This window comes from Macrosteles quadrilineatus, unplaced genomic scaffold (genome assembly GCF_028750875.1).
Source record: "Macrosteles quadrilineatus isolate MER2022 unplaced genomic scaffold, UCM_ALF_1.0 Scaffold_5__1_contigs__length_97177068, whole genome shotgun sequence".
Taxonomy (NCBI): Eukaryota; Metazoa; Arthropoda; class Insecta; order Hemiptera; family Cicadellidae; genus Macrosteles; species Macrosteles quadrilineatus.
The window spans coordinates 90630158-90652852 of NW_026542598.1; the positions used below are offsets into that span (position 1 = coordinate 90630158).

At 31.9% G+C, this 22695-nt stretch overlaps 1 protein-coding gene across 1 annotated transcript in view; it reads left to right on the forward strand.

Moving 5' to 3' along the window:
* The window catches only part of LOC128994013 (guanine nucleotide-binding protein G(s) subunit alpha), a 57462-nt gene that overhangs the window by 14108 nt on the left and 20659 nt on the right, over positions 1-22695 (forward strand). Inside the window, exons 3-5 of the mRNA XM_054418209.1 lie at positions 4232-4286; positions 7957-8076; positions 8940-9037. Of these exons, the coding sequence (XP_054274184.1) occupies positions 4232-4286; positions 7957-8076; positions 8940-9037 (273 nt within the window). The remainder of the gene's footprint in view (positions 1-4231; positions 4287-7956; positions 8077-8939; positions 9038-22695) is intronic.

The following is a 22695-nucleotide window of genomic DNA, read 5'->3' on the forward strand; positions in this document are numbered from 1 at the left end:
AAAAAGGTTGTGGCTATTTCAATTTTTTTCATTTCATAATTTTGTTCAATAAATTAAACTTTTTCATGAATTTTTTTTTAAATTAAATAGCATAAACAAAATTATTTTAATTTATTAATATCCAAATGTTATTAAATTATTATAGTAAAATTTTTATTGTATTAAATGGCTTGGATGGCTAGACGGACCTAAGGCTTGATTGACATAGGCAGAATGGCAGAATACTAAAAGTAATTAAACTTTTCTGTGTTACCGCTTAGTTGGAAACAATAATATATTTGGACAAACCTACAAAAAGGATGTATATCTTCTTTTTTGTTCTAACTCAATATAATTTCAAAATATTTATTGTGCTATAGATTCAAATGTTTTGTATCACAAGTTTATAAAATTTTTTTTTTAATGTTGATACCATTGATACTAACAAAATATCTAGAACAAAAATATTAAATCCTGCCATCCTACAGATTGAATTTTAATTATTTCGGGTACACTTCCATATCTGTTGGCACAAACAATGGAATGAAAATATTGATCGATATATCAAATTTAACAGTCGAATAATCAATATTACTCATTCGGTTGTTTGTGCCAACAGATATGGAAGTGTACCCTTATTTTCTTAAGTTGTTTACACATAGGCCACTACTAGGTTAAATTTTCCTGTCTTTCTAAATAATAATTATTACTTTACAAATTATTTTTCTTCACTTTCAATAAAATAAATTCATCTATCTAGTATAGAAATTAAAAAATCATAAGTAGTCAGGACCAGTGCAACCATGCGACCAGGGTATTTATGCCGATTATGCTTTATGCTCAGATCTGGGTATTTATGGCGATTATAACCAGAAGTAAAATGCTAGTAGTGACCATATGAAATTTTGTTTAACACATTTTATCATCATTTTACTATCCTTCCAGGGTAATAATTGCAAAAAAACATCTCAATCTTCTCTAACTTTAATAAATATTATAAATACCCAGTTTTTGGGTATTTACCCGGGCCTGGGGTAAATACCCGGGTAAAAACCCAATTTATATTTACCTACCCACTGGGTATTTACCCGGCCCACATCACTAACTACATGTGTTCAATCTTATTGGTCATTGATGTGTTGTGGATTTTATTACAAAGAATATTTTTCACAGTTTGCAACACTTAGTTTCATAAAATGGTTTATATTACCTGTCCCCGTCAGTGGTCCTATTGTTGTCGTCTTAGGCGACCGGTTTCGAGATTAAAATGCCATCATCAGGCTGTTATAAAAATGTCATGTCACTGAAATTGAGGAACACAAAAACAGACACATAGAACACGAACATACGGATTAACATTGCTACTGGCCAGTACAGGACACTACTATGCTGCACGGGTAGATGCATGGTCATGACTCAATACTTAGTATTAGTTGACTCGTACTTAGTTTCATCCAACAAATGCAAGGTTATCCTGCCAAAAAATATTAAGCATATTTACTTTCCTTTGTCAATTGTCGAAAATAAAAGCTAAATTGAAAATCTAATACAACAATTATAACCTTAAGAAATAAATTGAGGTATTTAAAATTCACACTTTTAGTTTCATGGTTTTAAAGAAAAACTCGCTTCTCAAGCCACTAAATAAATACACTTTTTTCAGATTTTAAAAATTGTTTTAATTTTTTTAAATTTATGCCCAATATTATTATTTTTTACATTAAATTGGTCTACAAATGTTTTTCGAACCAGGAATTCCGCATAAAAATTGTAGGCCTACAGGACTCAAAAATAAATTGATAATTATTTTACAGGTATTTAATTTTTGTTTCGTTTTAACTACTGTACTGTGTTACTATTTTTATACATGTCCCTGTTCAATGTTTCAAGTTACCTTTGTACAAATTCACAAAAACATGAGCACAAATTACTAATATTACTCCATCTTTAGTATACTTGGTGCAATTGGTCATTTAAGTTATATGTTAGGGACCTATTAGGTAAAGAGGAAAGCAATCTGTAGGAACAAAGAAGTAAATAAAATATTCAAATGTCATTGTTTACTAACACAACTTGTACCTTATTATATACCAGTTTGAACTCAAAGCTCAAGGCGTCAGCAATGTTTACGATTTGTCATGTTGGAACTGTTGAACAAATTGGTGTTTTCTTACATTCTTGATTGATGAGTGGATTACTCGGCCCTTACGTTTTGCCGTCCAAACATTGTCAATGACTGTGTACATCTGGTGCTAATGAATGTGTAGATAACAATTCGCTAACAAGCACGTTTGAAAAGACAAAATAAAAATAATCTACTGAATTGATGTATTTGCCTCGCTGTGCATAGGTTTTTAAAGTTCCTACTGTAGTCCCTACTAGTCGGTTTGCATGTTGGACTTTTTCGTATAATTCACTACCACTATGTTTTATCAGGTTTGTAAACGAACCCTGAACACTATTCCACACATCTTGTTTAGGGTTATTTTTAGGTTAGGTTTGGTTAGAACCAAGACGTAAGCAAAACCTTAGGTCGTATATTGTTGCATGCAATTTATGTTAGGTTAGTGAACAAAAAAAACTTTTAAATTGTTGTACTGTATATTAAACAGTTGATTTTTACAAAAAGATGAAATTTGCTTTTTAAATCAAATTAATTTTCCTTTTGTTTAATATAAGTATATATTCTATTTCCTGACATGCTGTTTAATTAATTGTTTTATGTTATGAAATTGGCATCGTCACTCCTGCACCTAAGCTTGAGACATTAACCTTTGGCTAGCAGAGTCTGAGAAATATATCAGTTTTCTTTTTGAGGCTGACTTTTACAGCCTTTGGTCCAAACTAACAGTTCATGACATTCACATGAAAACTGACTAATTAATGACCACCTAAGAATTAATTGTGGGTTTGGTTAGCAGGATTAGGACCTGAGTTCCCAGGACAGTATTTTGAGTAGAGTTGGGCTTGATTTAACGTAACAGGATAAATAATATAATATTATAAATTTTTATACTGAAGTGTATAAATTAAGATATCAATTAGTTTACTGAGAATAATCCAATATTTTTGTAGTGAACTGTTAAAACGAACAAATGAAATAAATATCCCGCTGGTGGTGTCTTCCTAACAGCGAGCATAAAAATAACATAGTACCTTGATAATACGATTATTTTTGTAACGTTGTCTGAACTGTTAAAATGTGTGAGTGAAATAACACTGATGGTGCCGTCTTCCTATTAATGGTGAGCATCTTAAAATAATATATTACCTTGGAAATATAATTATTTTTGTAACGTCGTCTAAACTAATAAATTTTTATCTTAATATCTGTATTTTGTTGGTTCATATAATTTATTCTTTGTTAAATTTTCATATTTATTTACAAAATGTATTTATTGTTAAATCACACTCCATACTGTTGGTAATCCACAGAGCTGACACCAAAAAAATTTAACATATTGGACATGTTAGTTGTAATGTCTAGACTGACTGTAGCCATGCTATATACACATGACAATTGTCAATGCATTTTTGTAATGTCCAATGACAAATAAATATTTCTGATTTCTGATTTCTGATTTTCTGACTGTTAAAACATGCGAGTGAAATAACGCTCTCTTTGATCCCTAGTTTAAGAAATAGCTGATCTTCGTCAGTAACAAAGCTACACAGATCATCTCACACCATTCTACACACATCCTTTACTCATATTCGGGTTAAAATACATACTTAGGTGTTCCCATCTCAATTGATAATGATATACTCTAGTTCGTCCACTGTTAAAAATTACAAGTATTAATATAAAGCGACAAAACTTCTGGTTTTAAACCTGGCTTGTTGAGTTATGCACAATGATATGAATCATCTCACTCAATTGTAAAACTGCTCTACTGTTTAAGGGGGAGTGAGCTGTGTAGTGGTAGAGCAAGACTTCGGTCCCTGAGGTCCTGGGTTCAATTCACACCAATCGCCGATGATTTTTAGCCTAATGCCGCAAACCCTAGATCTAGCCTAAAGTAATTTGAAAAATGATCCCGGGCTAGGACCTAGCGTCTTAGGACAAAAAAATACAACCCTTATGGGAGATTACCAATTTACTGAACACAAATTACATAGTAGGCTATTTATGCCAACACACAAAAAAAAAAACAGTAGGCCTAACTCACAACAAAAAAGTTGATCTGACATGTAAAAGGTTATCTCCTGTTTCAAATTTGTCAATAGACTTAACAGTGTTTTTTTGTTGCAGGGAAAAACGGCAAAAAATAGAAGATATAAAAAAGAATATACGTGATGCAATATTGGTAAGTAATTTTGTTATTAAATATTTAGATTTATATTTCCACTTATATTATATTGGTTTAGAAATTCTTCTTTAGATAAATTATCTTTCTAAAATATATGTACTTACAGTAGATGTAAGGTACGTTTACATAAATAATGTGAGCAATGTCAGTTATATTGAAAATGTATGTAACCCCACCTAATCTTTTTAGGTTGAGTTAGGTTTGGTAACCTACCAATGTAACCCAATCATAAATGAGCAATCTAAATGAAAGTTTCCTATAAAACAAAAGATAATTACTGTGTCAGAGAATTACTTTCTCTGTGACCAATGTCACATTGCCTAAATTTAAAGGAATTTGTCAACTGAAAGCTTTACGATTGTAACTATTGATTGTAGAATCGGTGAGTCAGTCAACAGAAATAAAAATTACGTTACTATCATTAACCAACATAACCTGACTATTACGCACCCTATATATTGCATTTGGCCCTTTGACATAACTAATAAATAGTTTTATATGTATCTCATTACTGTAGACTTTATTATCCCTTAATCAATACATGGAATCATGTAAAAATATTTAACTAATAGATGTATTTCACTTGAGATTTAAAAAATGAAAAATTACAATCTCAGTAAAGCTATTTGATATAATTTGTAATTTATTTGTCTTCAACACATTTTTAAATTCAAGATCTCTAATATTTACGTTTTTGCTGTAGCTGTTTAAAAGTATGCCAGATCAAAACCGCCTATGTTATAATCTTATCTAATACTCCTTATGATATAACTGAAATCCAGCTATTTCCTTTAGGAAAATAAATTTTAAAACGATTACTATAATATATCCTAGTTACGTTAAGTAATTTAACAATAAGTCAGTCTAGCCAATATGCAAAACTCATGAAATCAAACAAGGAACAATTTATTTTTATACTAATCATATAGCCTTAAACATAAAATTTTAGTTGCGACAAATTTGCAACATTTTGAATGCCCTAAATATTGTTCTCCATATTTACTATTGCATGTACAGTGTGTCCCAGGAAAGGGGTTAGATTTGATTTTATATCACTTAGGTGTTTAATGTAACAAAAGTTTTGATTCCTTCACAATTATTTATCAAAGTTTGAAAATATTTTGTAAAAAAATTCAGCTTCATATCGTTTGTAAACAAAAATTCTGGCCTATAGAAAGTTTACTACTGTACGTATTAATAAATTAATTTCTACAAATTAATTTTAGTTTATTACCTGATTTGTTAACTGTGATACAGTTTTGAAATTTGTTTTTCTGTATAATTTAATAGTATTGCTTAAGCCTACTTAAAAAAAAAAAAAAAAAAAAAAAAAAACTAAACCTAATCTTCTCAAGTGCAGTTTTGCTGAGACTGAAATTCTAATTAATGACTTTTATACACCAAAATGAATTTATTCTGGACAAGTAGGTTTAAATGCCTTTTGAGAGGGTTTAGTTATTTTATATTGATCTTTAAATAATCTATTGTTCATTTAATGGTTTTTATGGCCACGTAATATAAAATCAAACGTCTAAACTTGTCCGTGTGACCCGGGCAGAATGTCTACCGTGGCACGTGCACATCTAACACATTATCACAGCCTTGTGACTTCTCAGATAATTGTATTACTGCAGACATCTCTATACTTACTCATAACTCTAGTAGACGCAAATTATCTTGTGGGAGTGAGATAAATAATATCTGTGTAAACAGTAATGGTCTGGCCTGTTACTTTATGGTAAATGCTTTCTTTGCGTAAACTAATACATTTTAGCGTTAGGGTTCCAAAATACTTACAAATACTGAACCTAGTATGTCTATAAATCGGTAGACTTCTTCAGCTGTTTAAGTTGTTGAACAAACTGTAGGGCTGCACTGTTTTTTGGATATTTGTTTTAATTAAATTTAAAAAGATGAAAAATTATCTCTCCTCTAAGCTAACAAATCTATTAAAGCTCATACTTAAAAAGAAAATCAACATGGAAGAGTCGTCAAAAACACAATGATTCACTGTTTTATTCATAGCATAAAATACTTAAATTGAACAAATCTATCTTTAAATACCATTATGGTTGGACCTTACACGGTTTGTTTTTATATTAGGCCCACAACGATTATTCTGAAAACAACTATCACGATTTAAATTTTAATGTTAAAAGAAAGCTACTCTAAAATTCTTAAATCAGCAACGGTAGTGATTTGTAGTTATTACATTCCTAACAAAGTTATATTATACTTATTTATAAATCATTGTGCTCTTGTTTTAGGTATAGCATTAAGCTATACTTAAAGGGTGAGTTTTAAATGAGTCCCCCCCCCCCTACTTTCTTCTACATTTCTTAAGATATCAACTCCGGATCATGTCAGATCATTTTAGAATAGAAAGTACTTAATTTTAACTGAGTATACATTTTTGGCCGCTATCTTGGATCTGCCTTATTGGTTTCCAAAAATTATTTTCAAATGTAAAGGTGGGGTTGTGACCAATCATTTCAAACTAGATTTTTACACTTAATACAATGCTGCAATCTGTTTTTAAAAATCTATTTGAAAAAAACAGATTGCAGCATCGTATTCAGCGTAAAAATCTTGGTTTAAAACGATGGGTCAGAAACCCACCTTTACATTTGAAAATAATTTTTTGTATCCAATATGGCGGATCCAAGACGGCGACTGAAAATGTCCAATTCATCAAAAGTGAAGAAAATATGACCCGAAAATGTTGAGTGGTAGATTCCTTTCCTTTTCTAGCAAATTATTGAGACTATGGGAGTATTTTAACATTAGGTTATACACAAACAAACTAAAATTGGTTCTAAAATTAATTTTTTTTAATTCGTTATAACTTTTCAACGGATCAATATTTAAAAAAATGGATTGCGGCACTGTACTCAGCGTAAAATTTTAGTTTGAAATGATGGGCACAACCCTACCTTTACAATTGAAAAAAAACTTTATATCCAATATGGTGGATCCAAGATGGTGACCAAAACTTTATACCCAGTCTAAATGAAGTACTTACTGCTCTACAATGATCTGACGTGGTCCGGAGTTGATATCTTAAGAAATGTAGAAAAAAGTAGGGGGGGGGGGGAACTCATTTAAAACTCACCCTATAAGACACGTCCTGTTACTTTAAATTTTTGCAATTTATGATTTGTTTTTGTGTAAGTAAAAAAATATCACTTAATTAAACCAATGAAATATTATTTTGTATACAGCTTATATAAATCACGATTCGTGTAAATATCAATTGAGAATTCTTGTTTTCAATGATTTTCTTCAATTTTACTTCTTTACCAGCTGAGATACAACCCCTCCCACACCACTCAATTTTAATAAATAATAATAATTTTAACTTCTACCCTTCCAAATTAATGTAGTTTACTACGTGTTTCGTCAGCACAGTGACATCATCTAGTAATCCGACATTGCTTCTTGTTCAATATTAACACAAAACAATTTTGTATCTTGTATCTTGTATTTTTATAGTTTGGGTAAAGGAAACCTCAACCAATCGGTTATAGTTTTCGCAATGTTACTTCTGTGTTTTGGTTTACAATATTTAGTCCTAGGAGCTAAATAAAGCCTAAACTTCTTTCATCTACTTTATAGGTTAAACATGGTGTTTAGTTTATATAATTTCAATTTGCATTTTTTGTTTCAGACGATAACAGGTGCAATGAGTACCTTAACACCTCCCGTACAATTAGAAAAGCCAGAAAATCAATTTAGGTTCGATTATATACAAGACGTAGCGTCGCAACATGACTTCGACTACCCTTCTGTGAGTATAATTTTATACTTAATTAATAAAATTAATTGATAAAAAATGTATGCAACATAAGTAAGTTTAAGTTGATATTTTTATTGCTGAAGTGCAGCTAGTTCATGTTTCTTTCTTACAGAGATGCTTAAACCAATAACTAAGTCTTGATTTTTAGTAGACAATTAGGCAGGTAAATTAAATTTTGAAAATAGTGGAACAATTTAATATGGATATTGGATTTTTAATAATTTTTTTTTAACTTAACTAATGTTTTAAGAATGCCAATTAATTAGGAAACCCTCTAGATTTAAAGGCTTTGGCACATTTTCCTTGAGGAAGGTTTTGAGACTGCTTAGCCTATAAAAATGCCACTGGTGTTTTAAACATAATAATCGTCATCGTCTATTGGGCGATGATGATTACCAATCAAAATCAAAATCGATCATCACCGCCACCTTTTATGTATTTACCGCCTTGTTAAAACAGTATTTAAATGTGTAAATATATGTTTGAAATGTTATTAGACATGTATTTATTTTTTTCCATGCATAATAAAAACAATTATAATCTGTTGGTGGCTCTCATCTATGACGATTTTGATTTTAAAAACTTGCGACAACTTTAACATGGTTTGAAATGTCCAGTTTATGAGTAATAGCCTACAAGCTTTTTGCTATAAAATGTATCCGATGAAAAACCAAGCCTGTTAGAGTAAACGATGAGGTTTTTCTAAATATTTGTAAAAGATTTATTAATAGCCACTAGAATTATGCCATGTTAATTGATAAGACGGACATTCTTGTGATAGACTTTCACTCTTGTAAATATTACCTATGTTGTTTTTGGAATTTTATGAACTGAGTCACTTTCTCTTGTTTCAGGAATTTTATGAACACACAGAGATCCTTTGGAAGGACAGAGGTGTTCAGGCGTGTTATGAACGTTCAAATGAATACCAGCTGATAGACTGTGCAAAATAGTAAGTGAAATAACATCTTTAAATGCATGCTGCACGTGTTGTAGTTTGTGTTGCAGTTACCGTTGCCAGTTCTAGACTTAATGTTTGTCCATAATCTCGAGTGGTCCAATATTGCCAAATATGCTTTGAAATGAGGGTTTCAAAGTTTTTGCCTCAGTATGTTTTAATAATTATTTTCATTTTTCAAGTATTTTGTACCTTGAAAAAGTATTATCTCCATCAAAACAACAGCTAGCTGTTCCATACTAGATAAAGTTTTGTCGATTACATGTTTTTCTGAATAACAAAATTTACACTTCTTTTAAGTAATTGTGGACACTTTCCACCACTAATTAGTATACCAGTGAAAGAAGTCCCAGCAGTTTTTTTTTTATAAAATAATTTACATCTGTAGCGATGCATTTTGAACTAAGGACATTATAATGTCTATGGACAAGATAAAAACATTACAATTGTATATGTACTTTTCAAAGTGAAAACATTTTATTAAATTATTTAGTCTCATGTGGTGTCCAGTTTTTTTGTTATTTTTTAATTTGTAATATAAAAACGTCTAAGTATAGACCTAATAAATACAATTTGTCAGGTTATATCCGTAACCAAAACTAGGAATGAAGCTTGGAAGCGGGTTTTTACATTGAGGCAAAAAAATATTTATATTCATAACCTAACTTGACTAAAAACAAGCCAGGCTATATTTTACACGGTAAAATTAGATTTTTGTTCGTAAGTACAGCACCCTATTGGGTTGGGTAAATTTAAGTTTGTTTGGAATAAGTTTACTAGACAATAGCAGGCTTTACTAGTTTAAAATATGAAACAAAAATGTTGTTAAAATAGGCATCGATATATAATTGTGTGATTTATTTCTTAACTGTAAAAGAATCAATTTGAGTTCCCTTAATGTTTTTCACAGTTATATGACAGTTATTTAAAAATTTAAATTCTCAATTACAATACTATTATAATATGTTTATTGGCACAAAAAGTAGGCCTTAATATTTTTATTACTGGTCCTTCGTTGCTTTATTATCACTCTAAAAACGTTGTGTATTAGCCTTTCTCTGTAGCAGTTAACACTTTGTAAAGGTCAAAATGTAATCACAGATTTTAAAATAATTAATAACTGTACCTATATGTAATAATGAAAATAAAAAATAGCCACGGAATTATACATGATTATAGCTTGTTCTTTGAAAGACTTGTAAAAGAGTTTGAAGTGTATAATTAGGAATACTGCTGCCAAAGTGTTAGGTCTATTTCCAAACATGAGGTGTGGATGATAAGTCTATCTTTGTAGTTATTTTAGTTGTATCCATCAAAGATAGATGCACCCGGAAGTGAATTTGCTTAGATGTCTTATTTCAATATCCAATTATCATTATTCATACAACAAATACTGTTTACAATTTACTCAAACAGCAATTGACAAATAATATACATAATACAAAAAATTCTTATTACCAAATACAAATTGTGTATGAATAGGTAGATACCTAATTTTTTGTGTGTTGAGGAACTATAAAACCATAGGAACCATCAGGAACGATGATACTCGTCCTCATTTTTGGTTCTAACGTATTTTTGTCTGCCAAAGGTTTTATTTTATTTATTCCTTTTTTACAAAATGTAAAAGCTTTAACGTTTCTGCAGGGAAAATGGAAATTCTCGTGATCTAACATTAACCGTCGGTATAAAACTTGTTAAGATGTAAATTTAAGAAATTGCTTTTAAAAAAAGGAGAAAAAATTACTCTTTTTGGGATCAAACCGGATAATTATTGGATTTTAAATTCAGTTGTAACTTAGGCCTATCTTTTAACCACACCAATTTTATGGTGCAATTTTATGATTAAAAATAACCTAATAATATTATTAGAAGTGAATAAGAAGAAACTAAATAAATATCTACAAATTATTCATGATTAAATGTACCGTAATTTATATTTCAATAGTGTAATATTTTGTGAATAAGAATTTAGTTGACTATTTAAGAGCCAAAGGAGGAGGTTAGGGATTTGAATAAATTCATCTTCTCAACCATTTATTAACAACCCACAAAAAACTTACTGTAGTCCTACATCCAACAAAGTTTGTAAATTTCGCTATTGCTTGATAAAGAATCAGAATTGGTCATTTATTTTCTGTTGAAATAAAAATCATCCATGTAAGAATAAGAATAAGAAGAATAAGAATCATTTATTCCATTGATCTTTTTACAAAGAAATAGGACACGTCATATACATTACAAAATAATCATCCAAATACAATCAAGTTTCTGATAGGTACATCCAAATAATATAAAAAGTACAATTAATTAGGTATAATAGCTTATTTTAATTAAAATTTACATCAAAATTACACTTTATTATGTATTAATTTAGTTGGAAATTACACTTTTCAGAAGCCACAAAGTATGCTTCATTTTATAGGATTCCAAATCGTGTGGGTAATCAATTAGATAAGTTGAAATTTTAAAGAATGTTTAATGGGCTTAGGTGATTTTTCTGTTTCTGTCATGTTTTGAACTTTGCACGAGCCAAGCAAAAAGAATTTCCTTTTAGGTTATTTAATACTTAGGATAATTAGAGAGTACTTTTTAACTGTGCTTTATCAAATGTTGCTGTTCTTTAAAAAAAAATTGTACTTGGGAAGCTCAGGGGAAAAAGTTAACGAGCTCAACATTTTGTATTACTTAAGGATAAAATTTTATGTAAACAAACTAAAAAGGTAAATCAGCTGTAAACTTTGACATCAGTATACATTGAGGTGTCCGCTCGACCATGTTTCACTGTTTAGAAGGCGTGTTATCTTACGAAGGTAATTTGCCTGCCAACTGTTAAATAATTAGCAGGCGGTGGATGAATCACTCTATCTATTCACAAGCTCCGTCAAACTGCGAATCTCGAGCTTCTGTTCATTTGGAAGATTAGTGAACATTTTTCAGCTTAGTTGTAATATAGAATCAGGCTGAAAAACTTGAATATTTTAAAATTTGGATCTCCAGCCAACTTTATACACACACAGGAAATCCAGTAGGCCTACCTTGATAAAAAATATTGTAATGAGCCATACTTTTAAAATTTTAAAATAATCATCTATTATACATTATCATTAAATTGGACACTTTGATAGCAGAAACCCCAATAATGATTAAAATACTTCTTATCGAGGTACTTATGCGGTAAATACTTTTTAGTAAAGAATTGTTTTAACAAGCCCTCAACAGCAAGAAAACTTTCATTGCATTTACATGATTTTCATAATATTATTAGGCCTACTGGTTTTTTACTTAACTGCAAAGAAATCTTGAATGCAAGTAAAATATTATATTTTTCGTAAACATTATAATTTTAAATTCAAAATTCATTTTTTTAATTTAATTAAAACTGTTTCATATCCAAGGAGTTAACCTATTGAGAGTTTAATGTGCCGATTTAAACCTTCTATTGCATGGTTCAAGAAAAATTATTAGGTCCACATTTTTTGTAAAAGATTTAATACAATTTGAAAAAATTACCTAAATTTTTATTGTTTTCACTGAAATAACGTTTTTTGTAATTTTTCTTCAACATCAAAATGAACCGGGATAATAATAATTATTACTGATTGACAATCTCTGAGGAGCCCAGTAAATATATTGATATGCATAAGAAATCAGTATACCGTACACCCGATGCCAAATAAATGAGGAAAATACAAAAATTGTTGAAGTTGTTGCTTATTTTATCTATTTAATCTGCATTTAAATAAAATAGTGGACTAAATATTAGGTTCAAAATATTTAAATTTAACAATTATTTTTCCCTATTTGATTGTGATAGTAAAGTTTAGCCGGGCAGACAGTGCTGATATAGGTTCAGGACTGGTGCTGTGGTCTCGGGCGCTATTGATCGTTCCTCCTTCTCACCCCCTCCCCCCCACCTACCCCCCAAGATTCACCTGCCGCGCCGCGCCGTACTACTGTTACTACACTTCACGGAAAACACTCCAAATGCCTCATTACTTCAAAGGTACCCCGGCACCCGCGTACTCCTGTAGAATGCACCACTATAAGATGGGGTGCGGAATGATTTTGGTGCTGTGGTTGTTAAAAGCTTGCTGTTAACTAGAATTCTGCAGCATCTTGGGTAGAAATCTATTGAAGGTGTTAATGTATCTTTTGTCGCATCAAAATACATAACTCAAATATTACTTTTAGGGTGGTTATGTAAGAACATAAGGTTGCATATTTCAGAAAATAAGGGAACCATTTAAATTTAATATGATTGGTACAAACAATTATTAAAATGTGTTTCTGATAAAACATCACCTCCCTTTTACTTGTTTGCCTCCATTTTTTTTTTTTACTTAATTAGCTCGGTAAAAAATTATAAGTCAGTTACTTCCATGGTTATTTATTTTTCTGTTTGTTTTGTTGACTTGATTCCCAAAGTCATTGAACCAACTTATGTCCACGTGTAAATTGCCTATTCTAATATTGTTGCGTACAAATTTAATGGTATTCTTACATTCCTCCCTTATTTAAATCCTAAACAAAGTTTTATTGTGCAAATATAGGAGCATATTCATTATCTAGTTGTTAAAATGTATAAATAAAATAAAATGTCTTTTAGCGAATTTCCCTATAGGGAAGTAGCTATTACCGTAGGTGGCACGGTAAGACCTAGACCCGGGACCGATTTACTTTTTCATTTTGATGTCCCCAGAAGCCAAAAACACCATTCGTTCAAATTTTTATATATGTATATATATATATATATATATATACACGGCCGCGCCCGGGCTAGGAGGATTAAACATTAAGGAGAGGGCACGCGAATAGGAATACACGTGTTGCGGTGAAGCCAGCTTTAGCAGAACACTAGAGGGGCACGCGGAGCCGTAGAGTGGCAAAAAGCCTCGGCTATAACATGGGAGAGATAGGGAAAAACGCGACGCGCGCTGTTTCGAATTAAAATTGCCGCTAAACTAAAACACCTGTGTTATTCACCGATGGCATTCTTAAAGTAAATTAAATTTCCTATCGAACGGTGTCAATCATTCCTATAAAAAATATTATTTATTATTTATTATTGAAGATCAAAGTTGAAAGAATTGACCTGGACTTTGAACATATGATTACTTTAATTACGTTTTTGAAAAAAATATGATGTATCTACACAAATTAACAATTTATTCGTGTTCCTTAAGGGTTTCTGGAAATAAAAAAATATATATTTACCTATATTTAAAATTGGTATTTAGAAAAATAATTACAATAAAGTTTTTTTTTATTTTTCCAGTTTATAAAACAATCTTACTAATAATAGGTTAAAATGAAAATTTTAATTCGGGTGATGAAATACATTTTAAATTTGCATTTTTCATAGTTTTCTCGATTTGTTAATATAATTTTTTACTAGTTTTAAGTCATTTATGTGCTAGGCAGGTGATTTTAAATAGCCAAAGTTAAGAAAAAATGCAAAGCCGCTCTAACTTTTTTTACACCAACAGCCGTTACAATTAAATTACAATCATAAAAAGTAAAACAATTTCTTGGCAATCAAATTCTTGATTTTTTAAATATCATATTGAACTATATTTGATCTGTTTACCTAAAGAAACTTCGAGTAAAAAGTGTAAATGTTCAACAATCTACGCGTCTTCTGACCGCCAAAGTGCGTTTATCATTCTTTTAAAGGATTAAAACTTATTTTATTTCTCTTTAAGAAAATGTTCAAATACACATACAGTACTACTCATGATTTGAGTTTTAATTTATGAACAGTAAAATCCATTGGTGATATGGCGGGATTTGAACCCGGGACCCCATGAACCGGAGTCCCGCGCTCTGGTTAGAGTATTATAAATAATACACAATACAAGTATGGCAAAAAATAAAAACAAGGACAACGAATTCCAAAAAATAAGTCATCCTTGTGTAAATTACTCACCTTCGAACGTACTATTGGTTCATAAATATGACTTTCCTTTTAATAGGTTCCTAATATTACGGTTAGAATTTAACTTTTTTCGTACTTACTTATTTTAACTTAACTTATTTTCGTAGCATGATGAAGTCTAATTTTTAAATAGTTAATTGATATTTCTGTTACCAAATCTTCCAGTAACGCATACAACGCAGTATGAGAGGGGGGCGGGAGAGTAGCGCTGCCTCCCCCCCTCCCCAGTACGCTGGCTTCAACGAAACTACAGCGTGTCCTCTCCTTAATGTTTAATCCTCCTAGCGCCCGGGAAGCCAGTCACATAAAATATACACTGGAAGTCAGTCAGTTGCACCCCCCAATATATTTCAAGACTATGATATATATATAATATATGTTGGTAAATATCTTAAGCCTAGACATATCTGAACGTATATATCTCTTTTTTTCTTAAAAATACTAAAATATAATTATGTAAAAAATGCTATGCTAATGCAGTCACCACCGCATTTGCATGGGAAAGCCAGTCACGTAAAATTTGTGCTGCTAAGCCAGTCACTATATATTTTACCGCATACCACTGGAATCCAGTCACTGAAAATCCACCCGGGTATCCCGTCACTTCAGTCACTTTCACCCCTGCCCTTCTACTTTGTGATATTTATTTGTTCTACAAGCTTGAAAATCCGCACCTCAAACAAATGGATTATGCTTCAGGCATTGAGCACTCTCATAACCCATCTTTCGCACTTCATTTTAATTAGTTGTCTTCCAGATTACTTAACAATTACTATTCTACAGATTAAATACCTAAATGTCAATGTAATCTTTGGTCGTCTTAATAGTCGTCCTGGCAACTGTGGATACAAATATGTACCGTACTAATTCGCAAGCGTAAGGTGGGAAGTTATTGCTTTATAGTCGCACAATTAGGCCTATTGTTGAGTCCTTGGAGGCAAGCGGCCATCTTGGATGATTTCAAAAAGCTGCAAAATTTATCGTCCAAAAATATTTTTCAAACACCAAAGTGTTTATAATTTAAATAGCTAGTATACTGTGGGATTAGAAATGTTCTTTGTACAGTCTAACCTTGATATAACGAACCTCGATACAACGAATTCCTTGATATAACGAATTTTTTTAAATCCCCTAGAACTCTCCATAAGACACAATGTATATTTTACCTCTACATAACGAACAAACCATAACAACGACCTTGATATAACGAATTTTTCGTGATTTCGGCTAAAATAAGACACCTCAATATAGCGAATTTATCATTGTCAGAACCTCTACATTGCGAATTTCACCTCTGCATAACGAATTGTCTACGTCTTTCCCTCGATATAACAAATCCCCCACCCCATTATTGTTTTTGAAAAATCTGTTTCTTTATCAAATGAAATGGAAAGGTGACGTCATTGCTTGCGCTAACATTCGTCTGCTCCGTTTTACACATCGCTGTCTGCTGTCGCTGCGCGCGCTATGTTGCAACTGAGAACTGATTTCATTCACTGAGGACTGATGACGACGTAATGTTTTAGTAAGCTGTGATTGGGCGATAAGTAACTATGGTGAATTGTACAATTTTTGGATAAAGAGAAACCTAAGAAAGAATATAAAAACAAAACCAAAGAGAAAGAATAGCAACATCGTTATTTTAACATTCCTTTTTCGAGTGTTTTTATTATCTTTAAGTTGGCTATTGATTATACACATTTATAATGACTTATCTAATAATTTACTGTATTGTTTTCAATACGATTTGTTTCAACTAGCAACACCAATGCTATAGTTAATGATTATTATTGACATTCCTGTCATCTGTTGTGATAAATCAGTACCGGTACTGTACTGTAAGTAGCCTACTGGCCTATCACGAGCAGTAGCTTACAAAACTTTCTACATACTACTGTTTTGTTTTATTCTTTACATGATTTATGACTATGACATGACTACGCAATACAGTGTTTGGCTAGGTTTTAGGAGGGTTAGAACAAGCTGTGATTTTAAACTTACAGTTTCTTAACCTGTACCAAGGTCAATGCCATTGTCATGATTGCGCAATATTCAAGATCCCTCCACTTTATTATGCCGGATAATTTAGGTTCTTCTGTACAATGTAAACACTGTACTGTAAAGTATAGTAGCCTATGCTACTTTAATTGTGTTTTAATGATGACTAATCCCGACCTATATTGACCGACGCTGGTTCTGAACCTCGTCTTAGCGAAATTCATGCAAACATAACCTCTATATAACGAACCTCGTTTTTACGAAATCCTTGATATAACGAATATTCAGTTCGGTCCCTTCAGATTCGTTATACTGAGGTTGGACTGTAGTTTTGAATTATTCTCCAAGGGAGTCCATAAAATAAGTTAACGGTCACGGTCATCTTGGAAAAAGGCCAACTAATACGAAAACAATATCCTGTGTTGCGCGGGCCGTAGCACACAAATAGTTTTCCCGCCTCAAACAATCAAAGGCGTGTGGAACAAGGCAAAATTCTTGTCTCTTTTGTGGCGAGAGGTAGGGGCGAGCCTAACGGGTTCCATTGATGGGCTACCCGGCTACCGACCGACCTGGGGTAGCGACTAGCGAGCCAGTGGATGGTTAAAGGTTCTGCCGGTTATTTCCATCTTATTGCTGGTTCTCGAGCTTTTTGAGCTCGTTGTACAGTGAAATATTACTTCCCTATTTTATATAGCCACAATCAAAGCGATTTTTACAAGAAAGAATGAAGATATAGACTCAGTGATGTGTGGTTACTTAATTAAATCATGTTCCTTGATTGTTTACCCTTTTGTAAGAGCCAATAATCAATCAACTTATATTTCTTTATTTTACGATTTATTATCTATATCAATTCAAGAGGTAGCCCTGTACCTGGTTAACAAATATACCGATTACATTTAACGTGTTTTCTTTGAGTTACGCCCCATGGGATTCCAAAGTTTCACAATGTTTACATTTTTGAAGAATGTAGATAACAGAATGTTTAACGAAGTCAGCTTTAAATGCTGTCAATAAAGTTCTTTGATTTTGCGGTCCAAAAGGTAGAAACGATTCGATTTGTGAAACTTTTAACTTTTGCTACGGGCCTGTAAATTGGAGATTGTGACATTCTTAATTTAAGGAAGTAAACGTATTAACATGACGTGTTTGGAGTGGGTGTAGGCACATGACCGAGGCTGTAATCCTCTTAATCACGGTCGGTTGACCTGTCAGTTTTAGGTTGGTGTCGACGCTTCCGTATCATACCGTGCATAGCCGAACTGTTCGCGGTAAATTGTTAGCTCTATCACCGTCGCTGTCAAAACGTATCGTTTGTAGGTTAAATTAAAATTTAATTTAACTGTCATAACCTAACCAAACTAACCAATCTTGCTGATACTAAACAATCGAATGAAGGTTTACTAAACAAATAGTTCTGTTCATAAAATAAAATTACAAATGCCTAACATTTAATTTTATAATTTTTTTAATTATAAAATTAAACTATCATAACCTAACCAAACCAACCAAACTTGCTGATAATTAAAAAATCGAATAATGGTTAATAATTGAAAAATAGTTTTGGTCATTAAGTTATAAATTATAACAAAAGATGTACAGTTAAGAAGTAATCGCATTCTAAGCGAAATCTTTGACAAAAAGTTAACGCCTCCGGTATGATTCAGAATTCTCGATTCCCCAACCCTCCACTGGTGACCACTACCCTCAGGCCATAAATCAGGGGATTAACCCAAACAAAGATCTGGGACGCTGTCCGTCTCCCGTTTGGGGTGGGATTTGAAATATGTGACGTGTATCAAACTTTTTCTCTTCAAAATCCTCTCCGATGTAAAACACAGGTACGGCAGCTAGGTTTATTAGAATTCAAAAGTTTTTTAATTGTCCTCCAATGTTTAGAAATTATTTTTCGATCAAGTTGTTTAATGAATAAATAATTGTTTTGCCAAATTATGTTTCGAAAACAGGAACTAAAAATAGATCAGGAAATAGATATTTTAGTTCAGAAAACAAAGCCAATCAAATAGGCCTACGTACTTTTTAAATAAAAACACTGGTCAGATGGTTTTTAACTTTGCTGTTTATTTACTTCAATAAATTTCTAATAAAAATCACCACAGGTACTAATCTATATAAATAAAATTAGAGTTTTGTCTGTACATTGCTCAGAATCATCAACTTTTAGATTATTTTTACGTTTTAAACATTCAAGAATCCGAAAAAAGTTTCATCTCAATTCCGTTATTATCTGAATCATCAATTATTATCTCAATTCCGTTGTTGTCTATCTTCCGTCTGTCACGGTCCAAAGGCCATTTTACGCGGCCTTCTCCTGAAAACGAGAGTACCTATCAAGATCCTCGAATCATTTTAATGTATTCACTGGATTGGCGAAAGTGTCTTTAGCTATTAAAATATGGCCTCGCTACTTTGTAAAAAAAACTTACAGACGTTTAAAACCCAATTTTGTGCGATTTTTGTCAAGTTTTCTCACAATGTTTATCACATAATCATCATATGAAATAGCGAACAGCTGTTCGGATCAAGATTATTTTTCTCTAGCTGTCACTGATATGTTTCAATTGAATATTGTTTAGAAATACCGCAATCATTTCAGATCAAGTTTCAAAAGCAAATCCAAACCAAGTTGGATTAAAACCGTTTTTCCTTACATAACGGATTTAATTAATCGCAAGTGCAATAATGTGTAGGGTAACCGTAAATGAAAATAGAGCTTCTTTGTGTATAGAATTTCTATCGAGTTTTGGGTTTATAACCGGGGAAAAGACTTTGACTCAGTGTTCTATATGCCTGGGAAACTTACATTTTTTACATAAGCGTTACCAATAGCTTACATATAAGGTTTCAACTCGTTGACGGCACTTCAATGGTGGTTGTGTAAAGTGTTTAGAGACAACTGCAGTGGGTGATTGTAACAGAGGTTTACGGATTATGCTCAAATCGTATTTCTAATGTGTCTTCTCAACGCTATGTGCTGCTCCCTGGACCATACGTCCAACAGACCAATTATCCATCTCTTGGGTTCGTAGGCTTAAACAATTATTCATAAGTTGGTAGCGCATATAACTCAGTGTTCCGTACGGACAGGCCAAGAGCACCTTTGATAGTGAAATTTCCAACCTGAATGTTTAATGGCGAGGTTGAGGTATAGTATTTTAACTATATATCGTTTGGTTAGTTAGGTAAGGTTAACCTAACCTAACTAACCAAACGATATATGGAATTAAACAATCGAATAATCAATATTACTAATTTAGTTGTTTGTGCCAACAGATATGGAAGTGTACCCCTCATAGATCTATTACGCATTTTTTTTTACTTGAAACTGTCAGATACTGTATTTGTTTGTATATAATAGTTTGGCTAGCATATCTGAAAATATGCAAACCAATAGTTTTTTTTTTTATTTAGGAAGGTTTCAACTGACCACTAGAGGATCCCCGTGCGTAGAACGGGCACACAGCTAGTAATTAATATTTAATTAATACATCTTATCTTACTAATATTATAAATGTGAAAGTTTGTGTGTTTGTTTGTTTGTTTGAAGTTCAATCACGCATTAACTACTGGCACAGAAGATATACTGTTTTTAATTTATAAATAATTTGTCATATTGTGCGAATCTTGGTGATTTGAATTTGGTGATTTGCTTTTTTCTGCTGTTTAGGTGCAGTGGTAGAACATTGTTATGGATATGGTAGATGTTTTATACTATATTATACCGTAAATTAAAGAAACGACACGACGAGTGTCGTTGTCAATAATGTCGTCTGATTCTGACTGATGTCAGATGTTACACTGAATCGGTCACAGGGATAATAATTAGTTGTAACCTACCACTAGCTTACCTAACTAAGTTTGAGTGTTGCTATTTGCAGTGTGGGATGATTGCACTGGACAGTTTAGCTATCTATTTCAGAAAAATAAAGTTTAAAATAAATCAAATTCTAGGATCTGTTCTTAAGTTGTGGCCGTTTTGAGATGGATGCTTTCAGAGTTCAGTTTAGCCTAGCCTGAACAACTGGATTAGTAGCTTGACTTAGTGGTTCATCCATGTTTAGTTTATAAAAACTAATCAATGCCTAATCTAGATTATAGGTGCCTTATTCTACTCTGTTTTAAAACTAATATACATAGGCATAAGCTTTAATTTTTGTATTAAATACTGGGTGCATCATTAAGGTAACTCCGTTAGGTTGCTTTTTATAAATAAATAATTTCATAAATCACTGATACCCTATATCATCTAAGTGTGCTCAGTACATAATGACACTCTCTCAAAAAAGTACTAATCCTAACCCAAAAAAATATAGATAGGTAGCTTTAGGCCTACAGAGGATGAGTGTTTATATTTATTTATATCACTTATATTTATATGTCTGTGGTTAGGTTTTGGTTATGTTTGCCTTAAGATGGCTATAAGCTTAGGACTAGATATCAAATAAACTCCCAATTAACTTATAGTGCAGCCTAGCCCTAATTTGTCAGTGTCAATGAAATAGTGCAATATCAAGGACAACCAAACTTGGATATACAACCATGTTTATACCTAAGGTTCCTTTTTGGTACTCACCAACAAGGATCAACCGTAATTATTTTCAGTCAGAAAGTGTCCTGAGTTTCCAGAAAATTGTAACTTATTACATTTTAAAAATTGAGGGTAAATTAAACGTTTCGGTTCTGGTTTTGGAGCGAGTCCAAGTTCTTGCAGTGACTAATACTTCAAAGGAAGGAAGGTGGGAAGATTTTCATACTACTAATAGCCTTCTTTGAATTCAGCGTGAAAAATACTGGGTAATTTCTATAGTTTCGGCCATTTAGGGGAACCAAACAAATTTTTAAAAACTCTTCTATCTCATCATTTCAGTAAACTATGATATTATTATTTGAATAGAAGTTAAATGTCAAGAAAAAAATACCGCAAATTATTATTTTTGGGATAGCATTACATTGACCAAGGAATACTCTCAAAGTGTAAAGTTTCCCGAACAAAGCTCGGTCCCCAGCTACTTGTCAAACAACGCAATAATGTACGTTATTTCATAAAATTTGTACCTGAGAAATGTAAAAATGGAAAATGCATTTCTCGTAAGTGTAAGCAAATCTTAAAATGATAGGATTTGTAATGATACGATCTTAAAACGAGCAATTCAGTATTCTTATTCAAAACACCAAACACCCGCCACTGGATCAAAATATGCCCGCACGGCGCAATCCGGCACGGTGGGAAGCCCCTCTCGTACAATTTAAATTACGTACATAAGCCAAAAAAAAAAAAAATGATTTAGAACATTTCACTTTTTGTATACAGAATCCACTGTTTTTAAACTAACCTGACAAAAAAATAAAATAAAGTAGTAGCCGACAAAAAAAGTTCCGTGGAAATTTGCTATGTCACGTTTCATAAAACATTAAAAATAATCGACTTTATTTGAATATTTAAAATGAAAAGTACCGGGGGACCGAGCCGTGGCTCAGTATGTATATTTTGATTGTAAAAGCAATATAAAGGTAACTCGTGTTTTCTTTATAACTAATTTCGGCTTTTATTGTTTAAGTTTCAGTGGAATTTCAATTTACTATGATGTAACTTTAAATGGACAATGCAACACATTACTTTATTTTAATCTTACACATTTCTGTTATTGTAAATAAATCATAGAAATTAAAAAAAAATAAAAGTAGTATTTTTTAA